This window comes from Poeciliopsis prolifica, unplaced genomic scaffold (genome assembly GCF_027474105.1).
Source record: "Poeciliopsis prolifica strain line A6 unplaced genomic scaffold, Auburn_PproV2 SCAFFOLD042, whole genome shotgun sequence".
Taxonomy (NCBI): Eukaryota; Metazoa; Chordata; class Actinopteri; order Cyprinodontiformes; family Poeciliidae; genus Poeciliopsis; species Poeciliopsis prolifica.
The window spans coordinates 3352516-3366619 of record NW_026562417.1 but is presented as its reverse complement, the minus strand read 5'-3'; the positions used below and the strand labels follow the sequence as shown (position 1 = coordinate 3366619).

The window sequence follows — 14104 nt, the reverse complement described above, 5'->3', positions numbered from 1 at the left end:
CTCCGTCTGAACCAGGAAGTTCCTCTGTGTCCGGACGTGTTTTAGGAAGCCCAGTACGTTTACCGTTCCCTGATCCTGGATCTGCTGCAGCATGCTGTCTATCACTATGTAGGTTCCTGTTCTTCCAACGCCCGCGCTGAAACAGACAGATTGAGAAGAAGATGCCAAATTTGCTGTCATGTTGTTGATGATATAAGAAATCGTGTTCAGCTCTACCTGCAGTGAACCAGGACGGGTCCCATTTCCTGCGTCCGGGCCCGAGACGACGCCCTGATGAAGGACAGCAGAGGCAGAGTGTACTCTGGGACGCCCATGTCCGGCCACTGGGTGTAGTGGTAATGCAGGACCGTGTGCTCCACTTTCTTCTGTGGCACCTGGAAGAACAAATGAAATCAACTATTTAACACTGAAACATTGCAAAGGTTCAGGCTCTCTGTGTGATAAACAGAGATAAGAAAAGTGCATATGAAGTACCTTATTAGCTGTATCTCTGACTGTGAATGTCCGGAGTGTGTAGTACGCTAGAGTCTTGGTGCTTCTCAGAGCCACCTGGTAAGCGCCGTACTCCTCCTGGTTCTCTTCCGGCCAGTACTGGTCACATTTTGTCTGCAGAGGAAGGAGGAGGCATGAAGTCCTGACCCGGCGCTGATCTTGATGGAGACCTCCAGTGTTTGTGTCGGGTCTTACGCGTCCTTTCTCCTTCAGATTGGTGATCATGACAATGACTCCAACGTTCTGCTGCCAGATCATCCTCCAGAAGTCCTCCCGACTGGCTTTCAGCGGCCCCTGAGCCGCGATGTAGGCCCTCGTTCGCTCGTAACCCTGCAAACGCAGCAGCAGCAGTTGGACCGTTTCGCTAGTGGTAGCTTCAGCTGTGACCCTAAACCCAACCTAACGACTCCACTGTTCTCTGCAAACTTTTTGGCTTTCAGATTAACAGTAAAGGTTCCTACATCTTCCTTTTTTTTTCAAGAAATGGAAAATACAGACTTTTTTTTAAAATTTAACTTTCGTTAGATTTTACTGTCTTTAAGAAATAAAGTACTGAATTTAACCATGAAATTATGAGATATTCTTTTACAATGGTCAGTCTTGAAATATGGGTGCTTGGATAAACAAAAACAGAAAGAAAAAAAAAAACAAGAAAGAAGGAAAGAACAAGTAATGATGTAAGGAAGGGAAGAAAGGCATAAATAAGGAGAAAATTAAGAAGGGACACATGGAAGCAAAAGAGAAAATTATTAAGGGTTTGATGAAGAAAAAAGGATGGAAAGGCTCAATGGAGGAGAAATTACAGAGGTTAGGAAAGAAAGACAGGACTGTAAGAAGAAAGGTAGGAAAAGAAAAGAAAAAAGAAAGAAAGGATAGAAGAAATCCAGAGAAAAAACATGATTTCAGATTTGAAAAGCACAATGAATATAAAAAATGGAAAATTCACGTGGTACACAAAAAGCCACACGTATGCATGTGGATTTGGAACGTTTCATGTGTTGTTATTCTGCACAACACAATAGAAAAAAAAGAAACTTTTCTAAACCTTGAAGCAAAACCAAATAACCGTCTTTATGTCCACATAAATCAGTGGTGCCCAAAGTCAGTCCTCAAGGGCCGGCACCCTGCATGTTTTAGTTCTCTCCTTGGTTTAACACACCTGGATCAAATGACGGCTTGTTAGAAGACCTAAGAAGAACACTGACATGCTGAAAAGGTAACTACCACCAGAAAGAGAACTAAAACATGCAGGATGCCGGCCCTCCACGACCGACTTTGGGCACCTCTGGTGCAAATAGTTAGAAGAAAATCCCTCACGTCGACAAAGTTAGCGTTGATGTAGTCCCCACAATTCCCATCTCTGTCCAAACTGTTGGAGAGCTTCACTCTGCTGTGGTCGTCTGGGAAAGGAGAAACGGGCGGTTAGCTGACGCTCCGCCTAAATGCCGACTGATTGCACTAACAAGACACATACAGGCCAGGATGTTAATGTAGCGGTTCTTGTTTTTGTTGTCGGGGTGATTTGAGTTGTCGGCGGTGATGCCCATGTCGACTGTGCACGCCTGCACCTCCTGAAGCACAACACAACCAACGAGAAGCGGGCTCAGCTGAGCAGAGCAAAGGTCAATGTAGACACAAACAGAGTGAGCCTGCTCTCAGTTAGCTGAAGAAGAACGGATGTAAAACTCCGTTAACTCAAATCAGGGTTGCTACGGTAAGCTGATACGTTGCCTTTCCTTCCCAGAACAACAACAACAATAAAAAAACAGACGTTCTGCAGCACAGGGATGGAGGGGGGTCTTACCTCATACGACTCTTTCACAATCTAATGGAGGGTGGTGAGGATGCGGAAAGCACGACGATGGTGGTGGAGATGGTGAAAGGAGAGTGGGGCAGAGGGACAAGACGACAGACAAGGAGTCAGTGCAGGTCCTGGAATGAAGGGTTCAGATCCACACAGAGCGGAGGCGCCGAGTGGGAGTGGGGGCACACCATCCCACCTGAGCCGCCGCCTGCAAGCTGGCAGCTACGTTAGCGACGGTGTAACGGTATTCTACAGGGCGGGTGAAACGAGGCCTGGGCCTCCTAATAATTAAAGGGATGTAAAGCAGTGGTAGACTATGTGGAAGACAGAAACACTGTTGCACAATGGGAGGGAGACACGGGGCACCAATCAGTGCCTTGCAAATGCCTTCATGTAACCTGGAGGTTTGTCACTGAGTTACAGCCACAAACTTCAGTGTGTTAGCACGTTATTGGCAGATGAAAAGGAAATGTTTCGACAAAGAAATGTACAGGATTTATACTCCAATAATCTTTCCCAGGACTGATGAAAAATAACATTAAAATGAACCAAACCCTTTGAGAAACCTGTTCCACCCCTTTGCCTGTGGTGGCGCTGCACCAAGAACTATAAAGTTCTTCTGAAGAAGAGAGAGCACAAATTCCTTTGTCACAAAATGTCAACCAATGGAGTGGCGTCAGATTTTAGCAGTTGTAATATTTAGCTTCGGAAACTTTGGAAAAGATAACAAGGTATTTTTCCCCACTAGTGATAGATATGCACGTTTGCTTTGGTTGTATTTACCCACAATACCCTCCACTTCCTGTTTTTAGTGAGCTTAGCATCCACATTTGAATTTGAAACGAACAAGAGTTCACTTCAACCAACCCGAGACTTTGATTTACTTTTTTGGTTCGCATCAGTTTGATTGTGCTTTCATACGTCCGCAAACGGAATGGAGTTTGATTAAAGTGGACTAAACAGGAGCTGAGTCCGCTTTAATGATGGAACCTTTATCTGGTTTCACCAGATTTTAGCAGTAACAGAGTTAAGGGGGCTCAACATATATTTATAAAATCTGCTTTGAATTCACAATTATGCCCAGGTTTGTATAACATAAAATGACAATAACAAACTAAAGCTTGTGGTTGGAACATGTAAAAAATGAGAAATTTAGGGTAATGATAGTTTTGCAAGGCACTGAACACGTTAAAGAATCAAATCTGCATGTGTGTGTGAGCGGATCATGTGTGGAAGTGTCAAGCATGCAGATGTATCCTTGATTCATTCTGAAAACCACCATCAGGGAGTTTTCTTTGAACGCAAAATATTATCTGGCTGCCAAAAAAAAAAAAAAACTTCCCTGCAAGTTAAAGCATATCTTTCTGCACACAGAGTCAAATTAAATCCTAAAAGCTCATGATGTTAAAAAGAAACATGGATGCACATTAGGGAGCTGTGACAAATCATTCCACCCGTTTTCCTTTCATGTGGATTTAATGTGACACACCTCAAACTCCCTGGAGAAGGTATTGGTGCTGTGGAGCTCCAGGACATGCTTCACAAACTGCTTCACCGTCAGCGGCTCGTGGCAATCTGCGACACGAGACTCTCAGTTTGTCTCAGTGCTTAAAGAGGTGAAGAGCTAGAAAACCCCCTCTGTGTGGCCTACCTGTGGAAAGCAGCAGGGGCGTGGAGGGGACAGACAGGACTTTAGGCGACGCGGGGTCATCCGGGTAGAAATTGGCTGCCTGGAAACAGTTTCTGGAACCAGAGACATCAAATTGCTCGTGAAAAGATGGTCATGCGTGATGTGGAATAGACCTGGTGTGTGTTTGTACCTCCAGTAGATGAGTATACCCACTAGCACCAGCAGACAAAGAGTGGTGAGAGTGGAAACGACAGCCAGAGGAACGACTGTCCTCTTGTCCTTCTCCACGCCTTCAACCAGCCCCACTCGAGACTCATGGCTGCTGTTGCTGCCCTCTGAAAGAGACAAGGAAGTCCTACATACTCATGTTGCACATCAGAAGTTTTGCTACCAAGAAGACAAGAATGCATCATTCTGTCCTCATGAAGACTCATGTTAGTTTCTTAAAGAAGCGAACATCAGCCTTCAGCCCATAGGGGGCGACAAAGCACCACATAGAAACAAGTTGAAGTGCAGAAGACACTCGTGGTATAAAATGGGTCAAATCAAACAACCTCCAAACACAAAATAGTGTCATATTTTATTACTTTAGACCTTGGACTTCGAGGAAGAGGATTTAGAAAAAGAAAATGGTGCTAAAACAAAAATCTGACCATGGTCACACAAAAAGACAGGTCCAATCTGTCTTTTTATGTCAATCTCAACTGCAATGACCGTCACTTTGTATATGAAGCACAGAGAAATGTGAGACTTCATCTGTGAAAATATGTGGTTTCTTTTCTTAAAAAATATCAACTAAGGAGACATTACAGCTTCTTCCCTTTTATTTCAGACAATACAGCACTAGCATTTTGCCTTTCTTCTGCCTCACTATAAGTGAATAAATATTTCAACTGAAAATATGTTTTTTCTACTGTTTTAAGTCTTTGTATTTATAAATTAATGAGCTGTTATCAAGCTCATTAATTTGTTCAAAATGTCTTGTGATTCTTGCCAAAGACAGTGGAACTCCTTTTGTAATCAGAAGTCTGAGTTTAAAGTCTACAAAAGTCTTGGAAAGACCTCTGAGGCTTTCTCGCCAACTCAGATCTGTAGGGCGAGTCTGAATTTCTGATTTGCTTATTGAAGTCAAGAAATTCAATGCAAAAGACAGAGACTAACAGTAACTACATTTCTCTTTCTGACCTAATTAAGTCTGATGGATGAGGTAGACTCACATCCGCTAAACTTAAACTGCTTTGTAGTAAAGTTTTGCATTTACTGCTGCACTTTCCGAAACCTTTCTTGAAAGAGACAAATTCAAACATTGTGTCTCAGTTACCTCCCTTTTGTTCCAGTTTCCCTTCTTGAGTGTCAGTGAGCCTGAGCAGAGGGAAAAGATCCTTCAACACGGATCTTCCTGCAGTCTGAAACGACCCAGTCACATTTGAGAGATGCTCCAAAGAGTCTTTAGAAGCACTTCCATGAACAGCTCCTTCTGCAAGTTCTTCCTTTTCAGTATATCCCGCTGTTGTATCAACACTAGACCTCAGTCCAAAACCTGGCCTTTCCAGAGTTGCGTTCTGATCCGCTTTGCCATTCCCAACATAAAGATTCTGGTCATTGGTCACAGACCATGCTTGGTCTGGTGTCGATGTGTCTTCCCCTGATGTCAGCCGATGACTGACTACTTTTTCAGATCCTAATACTTCATTTCTGATGTGTGTTCTGTTTCCCTTGGACACGAATCTGTTTTTAAGTACAGCTTTGAAATGTTCCTGATCGCCATTGTCTTGCTTTGGATTTACATGATCATGGGCAGTCGCCTGTTCTCCAGAACCACTGCCATCCTCAGCCCCACTGCCACTCCCACTACACACCCTCCGTCTGTGTTTAGGGTTCTCTTTGCCTTCAAGACTTCCAGTGTTTCCCTCTTCAATTCCCTCTCCGCTCATCTCATTTCCCTTCTCACTGTCCAGTTTCCTACTTACCCCACTTTTAACTCCTGCTGCTAATATTTTACTTTGAGGCACAAAGCTGTTTTCTCGAGTATAATTCACATTGACACCAACAGCTGAACTTAAGAATGTTGAAAATTTAGGCTGAGCTTCAGCAACTTCATCCATTTCTCCACTCATCATGTTGCTGTCATGACCAGAGCCCGATCCACTCTCCTCTGTCGAACCCAAACCTTCAGAATCAAGTAAAGACATACTTAAATTAGCATAAACCTCATCCTCATTTGTATCTGCACTGGATCCCTCTTCATCGTTGTGAATCAGCTCTGACAATTCAACAATGTTTTGACTCCTGATGCCTGTCAGAGAATTGTTCGGACTGATTTCTTCGTGGTGGGATGTCTCTGCTAGCTGGGCGGTGGCTGATCCATAATTAGACAGCGAAAAGAGAGAGTTAGTGGTATTTACCAGATCTTGGGAACTCAAAATAGTAGAGATTGGTAGATGGTCTAAATTTGGCTGTGAATAGTTCAACAAGTATTCCAGGAGGGCAAGAGGGAGATGAGAACTGTTGGTGAATTTGGTGAGAGGTAAAGGTGTAGAGAGTTCCCCATCAGAGACAGACGATGTAGGGTCTATGTCAATCTCTGTCAGGGAGCCGGATGAGTCTATGAAGCCAGAAAACTGGTCAACTGTTGAATCCTCAGTCCTGGATATTGGTGTATCTGCTGCAAGAAAAGCCAAAACAGAGGAATCCTTTTTCAAATGCTACTTTTTAAAAATAAGAATGGGTTGTTGTTGTTTTTTTTACCAGTGCACATTAGGCAAGTCAAGGAATTGCTGCTTGAAAGTGAAGAAATGCCAGAAATCCTTAAAAGTTGAGACAAAGCAAGGTAGCAAAATAGAACCCACTAGAGAGCACTGCTGAGCTACAGAAAAGAACACAGATGTAGATCAAACCCCCAGCAGTAGATGCCAATCACCAAGCTTGAGTGAGTTCAAGTAGATTATTATGAGGCAGGAAACTCGGACCTCTTCGAGAAACATGCGGCGCCATTTATCAGAGTCAAGCAGATTTCATTCAGAGCCACTTAGAAAAGCTAGAAGCCCCTAATTATCACCCAATCACAATCAAAGTCTTCTTATTCCTCATGGCAGCCACTGGAATCCTCCCCATCATGTCCCTCTGATCACAGGGCACAGCACTGATTAGATGCACAGACGTGGGTCATTGAAGGCAGAAATAAAAGCACCCACTGTAATCTCAACCCGCCGTTTGCCCATCGATACAATGCTGTTGAGTAAAGTCCCTCAAAATGAAAATTAATAGCCATTTATAAAAGGAACAGGATAGCTTAATGGCATGTGTGACTTTCCCAGAGAAAGGGTTTATGTCTTACCATTGAACAGGGACTGAGTGGTGTGCATCAGCCCTCTGAGCAAAGAGGAGGTGGTGAAGGATTTATAGAAGGAGTCGGACAGAGTGTTGCCCCCTGTTGCCGTGTTTTCTGTTATCCACTCTGAGGTAGGGCTGGCTGAATCTGAGGTAAAGGATGTTCGCAGAGGTTCGCTTACGGCGGCGCCACTCTCTTCGGGGTTCATCGTCGAGTCTTCGTGCACTTCGTTACCTGTGGACAGAAAGTGCATGAAAATGATGTAATACAATGGAACAAGATGGGACACCAATAAGACATTAGAAAATAAAATTAGCTGGGCAACCCAAAGAATACCAACCATCTTTGCAGGATCTGATTATTACATACACCCTGAGATCTTATTCATCAACACCACTCACAGATTTGGAGACGAGGAGCAGCAGCGGTTCTGACGGAGTCAAACTCACACTGGAAACACGCTCAAGACACTGTCCGTCTTTACAACCACAATCTTAAGCTTTACTCTGAATCCCTCTAGGATCAACGAACTTCTCACTCTGTCTTTAAGGGACAGCCCAGACACCCTGAGGAGGAAACTTATTTCGGCTTGTACCAAAAAACTTGTGGAGACCAAACTTTTATATTGGCTTATAAGGGACCTTAAGTGTCGAGTGTCTACACCAACGTGTCTCATAGACTTAGACTTAGAGACTTAGACTTGACTTTATTGATCCCTTGGGAAGACTCCCTCAGGAAATTATAGTTACCAGCAGCTCACAGGCAAAAATGTGGCACACAGTAAGCATACACAAAAGAATACAAAAAATACAAATTAAATACAAACAAAGAATAAATACAACACAAAAGGAAATTATAGCAATTTGGTGGATAGATTGACCAGTGATATGGTATTGCACTGTATGGTTTGGCCTGATAAATATGGAGTTCACATTTGTAGAAAAACTACTCCTTCTTCCCTCTGTCCTGTGTCACCTCCGACCCCCCAGTGAGGAGTTGTACAGTCTGAAGGCGTGGGGGACATCCCTAGCTTTAAGTGTTCAGCCTCTACCTCTAACCCTAAACAAAGTTTGAAACACACTTTTGAGTGATCACAAAGATGGAAACCAAAATTAAATTTAACCTGGAACCACAGAAGGAGATTCTGTTGGAAGGTAGGTGATGACCCCTAGTGGAGAGCCGGTGACTGTGTCTTCATAGAAGACATCTGTGACCTTGATGTCCTCCACTGGGGGGGTGAACAGCTCAGACTTAGTGGGGGGATTTTCATTAGCCTGTTCTGGTAGATCAGGATCCAATGGCTGTAAAATGAAGACAGTTAGAGAAAATGTTTAGATTGAGACAAAATGGTGAAATCTTTTATCATCTCAGACCTGTTTTAGCACTCAGAGCATTTGATGATTGGTAACAAAGTACGTCCTGACCTGAGGTGACAGGATTGACAACGACGCCTCTTCTGTGATTTGTCGGCGAATTGCAGGTGGCACCGTTGTCCGAGCAACTGGAAACAAAAGGCCTGGCTCCTCAGTTATCCGGTTAACCCAAATCGCACTGGTGCTGTCAAAACTTGGACTTGTGAAAGGTGAGCTCGCTGGAATCAGCTGATCGTCCTCGATCCAGTTCTGGTTGCTTCCATGAGGGGTCAACCTGTTTGAGCTTGCTTTCTCTTCCATGTTCTCGTCCGGTACAGCTTCTTGTGGGTTGATGGATTCAGATGCCGTCTTTGGCGTTAATTGTCTGCCGGTCTGGACCGGCATATGTTGGTTTATTTGGGTTTGATCTGTGGCCTTTTCCTGATGTTGGGTAGGTTGGTTCTGGTAGACTCTTGTCTGGTCAGCAGGGACCTCCTCCACTGGACTGTGGTCTTCTGAAGCCACATCCAGGTGATTCTGGTTGTCTGGTCTCTTCGGTCCAGTTATAGTTGATCCCTACACAGACAGAACCTTGTTTGCCTCAACATCCTTTAGAATGGCCTTCAGATGCTCAATAATAAGCTACTCCCAACTCAATGACACTCATTTGCATAATAATTTGCGGATGTGACTAATTACACTGCAGATGTGAACAAAGCAGATGGAGAAATTCAGCCCAGTTGCAGCAAAGCTAACAGACTGTCCTACCTCCCTGTGGCTGTCTGCTTCCTTTGTCGCCATGTCGGGGCTGGAATCACTTTCTGGAAGGACAGGGACAGAATAAACACTGACCATAGCGAGAGCGAGAGGTAAAAAGAGCTCCTGTGTCGGTTCATACCGGGGTCTTCTAACGGCATGTCGACTATAATCTGATCACTCCATCGTCCTTTGAGCCCATTGGTGCAAATAGCCACCACCTGAACCACGTAGCTGCTATTAGCTAGCAGGCTGGAGATAATGGCACCCTGAGAAAAAAAAAAAAAAGAAAATTACAAAATGAATCATTGTCAAAGCTCTTCAAGCTTTTATTCATGCCACACATTTCTGCTTGGGCTGAAGTTAGTGCTTTATGCAGGTCAGTCAAGAAAGTTCACTGTGTTCAGGTTGTTCCTCACCAGGAGAGCCATATGTTTTAGGTCACGACTTCTTCCATCTTAAAAAGACTCCTGCTAGCGGGTAGCCAGTGAAGGCCATGTTCTTTGGATTATAAGCAATGTCTCTGTCGTCACAGAGCTCTAGTTTCGCCTCATCTGAACAAAAGACATGCTTCCAGTTTACAGGGTTTCTAAAGGCGTCTCTTTGATAATTGTGTTTCAACTGGTTCGCAGTTCATTCTTGTGAAGAGCTCCAGTCACTGTCTTTTTTAGATAATTCCTAACTTATCATCCCATTTCACAAAACACTTCATGGAAATGACTGATGAGGCAAAGGTAACAGGGTACTGATGCTATTTCCATCAATTATCCGTTGACGTGTCGGATGTTGCGGTGAGGTCAGCAGATAATGGAGCAAAAACAACAGCTGTAATTACAGTTACCACTTTAACCACTATTTTCCCCACCCACCATAGAAAGATCCCTCCTACCACATCTTGGTCTCCGTCGGTCCTGTACTCTTGTTTGTTCTGATCCCTGCCCTGAAGCCTCTGGTAGGTGACGGTGTACCAGTCGATGGTGGTGTCGAACACGGCGCGGGGGCGCTCCCACGTCACCACGATGGTGGTGTCGTTCTGAGCATCAGCCTGGACGTTCTGCGGCTCCGAGCTGCATGCTGGAAACGGCAGAAATGAATATTTTCTCTTAAAACCTTGAATAATTGTGTGAGTCTTCAAAATGTGGAAATAAATAGCTGACACCACCATTGGTGAAACGTCCTCATACCAACAATGTTTTCAGAGGTAATATCAGAAGTTCAGTGACTTGATGGAAAAAAAATAAAAATAACAGAACTGCGTTTTAAAAAGCCCAGTTTCAGAGTAAGTGTCACATTGAGTATGTGCTGCAGGTTTGTATTCATGCATTCATGAATTTGCTACAAGTAAAAAGAGCCTTTTTATGAATATATTCAGAAATTTTATGAAAATCTGAATATGTTATTTCAATTTCTAAAAGAGCTACAAATTAAATAGCCTATCCGCTCATCGGCGCAGGAACCGCGTGCTACAAAGTGGCAACGATAAAGATTCTCTTCGCTTCTGGGTCGACTTTATGAAGGTGGAGAGTGTCGAGGACCTTTTATGATCAAAAAAGCAGCTGACCTCAAAGGACTCAGAGTTACACAGAAAATCCTGAAAATTTCTCCCCAAAATGTTCAGAATTTAAAGTGGTGAAAAGCTCTACTTATTTTTATGCTACAAAATGATAATATGATGCCTCTGCTGGGAGTTTGAAGTGATGTCGGTTGATGTACAGTTTCCCATTTTGGTGCTGAATTGTTGTAGATCTAAACATCAACCAATCACTGAGCAGGAAATCACACTATGCTATCCTGTGACCTTTTTCATCTGGGATAAAGCAATAACAAATATTATAAAGTGACAAGAAAAATATTCAATTAGTCCTGTTTGTGCGAGGTAAATCAGAAAACTTTGGAATCAGGTGATGACATACTGGGTGTGGGTACGTCCTCCACTCCGGTGTAGGAAGCAAACACCTGGCCCATAAACTGCTGCTGCTGCTCCCTGAAGTTGTTCTGCAGGTAATCCGTGAGCATCACATACCCGGCCTGCTCCATGGTCATCACCTCGCAAAACACCTCCAGCTGACGGGGGGGAGGGAGAGACAGAAACACGGGCATGAGGAAAGGTGAGCCTGAGTGGAACATGTTTCTGCTCTCCATGCTGCCACCAAAATAAACCCCCCAAAAAAGATGCTTAAAGAGGCTTGTGTCGCTCCCAGGCTGCTGTTTCTGGTTTGCATGATTGTAACTGGATCACGTTTTGCTTTCCTGCTTCAATCACGAGCACGTTCACACACGTAAACCACACAGCAAACCTCTGCTTGCTCTCCATTATTCTGCAACGATGAATAACTGCTACGCAGCGTCAAAGGGAGACTTTAGTCGTCTTCAGTGTGAAACCCGACCGAACGCTTCACAAAAAGAAGCAAGAGCAGCAGAAACAGTCTGTTTGCGAGGAGATCTTGACTAAACCCGTCACTTTACATCACTTTAGTGCAACATGTTGTCTTTGTTTATGATAGCAGCAGCTAACCACCAACAAGCTAAAAATCAACGACCACAGCTGGTTCCTGTTGCTTTCAAATGACTGGTGAATGCCTTCAGTGTCACTGACACACACAACGAGATTGTCTTTATTATTTATAAAACTGGCGCGATATTTATTTTTTTGTGCTTTAGCTAGAGCATAAAAAAACAAATATCAGAAAAATCCTGCAAATACAGACATATGAAAAAGTTTTGGCACCCCCATTAATCTTAATTGTTTTTATTTCTAAATATTTGGGTGTTTGCAACAGCTATCTCAGTTTGATATATCTAATAACTGATGTACACAGTTACATTTCAGTACAATAAATGAGGTTTATTGTACTGATAGAAAATGGGCAATATGCATAAAATCAAAATTTGACAGGTGCAAATATTTGGGTACCCTTTTCATTTAATTGATTTGAAAACTCCTAACTACTTTTCACTGACTTACTGAAACACAAAATTGTTTTGGCAACCTCATTAAGCTTTGAACTTCATAGCCAGGTGTATCCAATCATGAGAAAAGGTATTTAAGGTGGCCGATTGCAAGTTGTTCTCCAGTCTGGATCTCCTATGAAGAGTGGCATCATGGGCACATCAAAACAACTCTCAAATGATCTGAAAACAAAGATTGTTCAACACAGTTGTTTAGGGGAAGGATACAAAAAGTTATCTCAGAGATTTAAACTGTCAGTTTCCACTGTGAGGAACATAGTAAGGAAATGGAAGACCACAGGGACAGTACATGTTAAACCCAGAAGTGGCAGGTCAAGAAAAACATCAGAGAGGCAGAGAAGAAGAATGGTGAGAACTGTGAAAGACAACCCACAGACCACCTCCAAAGACCTGCAGCATCATCTTGCTGCAGGTGGTGTCACTGTGCATCGTTCAACCATTCAGCGCACTTTGCACAAAGAGAAGCTGTATGGGAGAGTGATGCAACGGAAGCCTTTTCTGCAAGCACGCCACAAACAGAGTCGCTTGAGGTATGCAAAAGCACATTTGGAGAAGCCAGCTTCATTTTGGAATAAGGTCCTGTGGACTGATGAAACAAAGATTGAGTTGTTTGGTCATAAAAAAGGCGTTATGCCTGGCGGCAAAAAAACACAGCATTCCAAGAAAAACACTTGCTAACCACTGTGAAATTTGGTGGAGGTTCCATCATGCTTTGGGGCTGTGTGGCCAATGCTGGTACTGGGAATATTGCTAAAGTTGAGGGTCGCATGGATTCCACTCAATATCAACAGATTCTTGAGACTAATGTTCAAGAATCAGTTACGAAGTTGAAGCTACGCCGGGGATGGATATTTCAGCAAGACAATGATCCAAAACACCGCTCCAAATCTACTCAGGCATTCATGCAGAGGAACAATTACAATGTTCTGGAACGGCCATCCCAATCCCCAGACCTGAGTATTATTGAACATCTGTGGGATGATTTGAAGCAGGCTGTCCATGCTCAGCGACCATCAAACTTAACTGAACTGGAATTGTTTTGCAAAGAAGAATGGTCAAAAATACCTTCATCCAGGATCCAGGAACTCATTAGAAGCTACCGGAAGCGACTAGAGGCTGTTATTGTTGCAAAAGGAGGATCTACTAAATATTAATATCGCTTTTCTGTTGAGGTGCCCATATTTTTGCACCTGTCAAATTTTGTGTTTATGTGTACTGCACATTTTCTTTTAGTCCAATAAACCTTGTTTCAATATTAAAATGTTACTGTGTCCATAAGTTATTGGTTATATCAAACTGAAATAGTTATTGCAAACATCCAAATATTTAGAGATAAAAATAATTTAGATTAATAGGGGTGCCCAAACTTTTTCATATGACTGTATATCTGAGTTCATCAGGTTCACCACCACTGATAGCAGCGGTAAACCCACAATGATATGAAAACTCAATCATAAAGTTCCTTTCAATAACCTGGTATCCACAAACTAAAAACACCCAAAACATTATTTTTTTCCTTCCTATTTAGTTAGATTTTTACTTAAATTTTACAGAATATCTTATGTGTAATGGGACAAAAGCCTTTAAGTAATTTCTGAAAGTTTCTTTTTTTTTTTTCATCAAACACCAGGCTTTTTAACGTGTAAACTTTGAAGTCACTTATTATTACAATAAATATCATAAAAATATTCTAATTCCACGTAATTTTATTAAGGTATTTTAAAAAATTCCCCATTTATGTTTATTGTTAAGCAATAAAAAAAATGCAA

General features: G+C 42.8%; 1 protein-coding gene across 3 annotated transcripts in view; it reads right to left on the bottom strand.

Moving 5' to 3' along the window:
• ptprz1b (protein tyrosine phosphatase receptor type Z1b) overlaps positions 1-14104 on the bottom strand; it is a 57132-nt gene that overhangs the window by 6319 nt on the left and 36709 nt on the right. For 2 of the 3 annotated variants that reach the window (XM_055055538.1, XM_055055539.1), the window contains exons 8-24: positions 11279-11429; positions 10255-10439; positions 9508-9634; positions 9378-9430; positions 8682-9185; positions 8381-8558; positions 7264-7491; positions 4117-4261; positions 3948-4039; positions 3786-3871; positions 2297-2317; positions 1967-2063; positions 1810-1892; positions 688-822; positions 475-606; positions 217-374; positions 1-136 (exon numbers count right to left, since the gene is read on the bottom strand). In XM_055055538.1, coding sequence (XP_054911513.1) covers positions 1-136; positions 217-374; positions 475-606; positions 688-822; positions 1810-1892; positions 1967-2063; positions 2297-2317; positions 3786-3871; positions 3948-4039; positions 4117-4261; positions 7264-7491; positions 8381-8558; positions 8682-9185; positions 9378-9430; positions 9508-9634; positions 10255-10439; positions 11279-11429 — 2511 coding nt within the window. The remainder of the gene's footprint in view (positions 137-216; positions 375-474; positions 607-687; positions 823-1809; positions 1893-1966; positions 2064-2296; positions 2318-3785; positions 3872-3947; positions 4040-4116; positions 4262-7263; positions 7492-8380; positions 8559-8681; positions 9186-9377; positions 9431-9507; positions 9635-10254; positions 10440-11278; positions 11430-14104) is intronic. The other variant, XM_055055540.1, reaches the window with a different exon arrangement.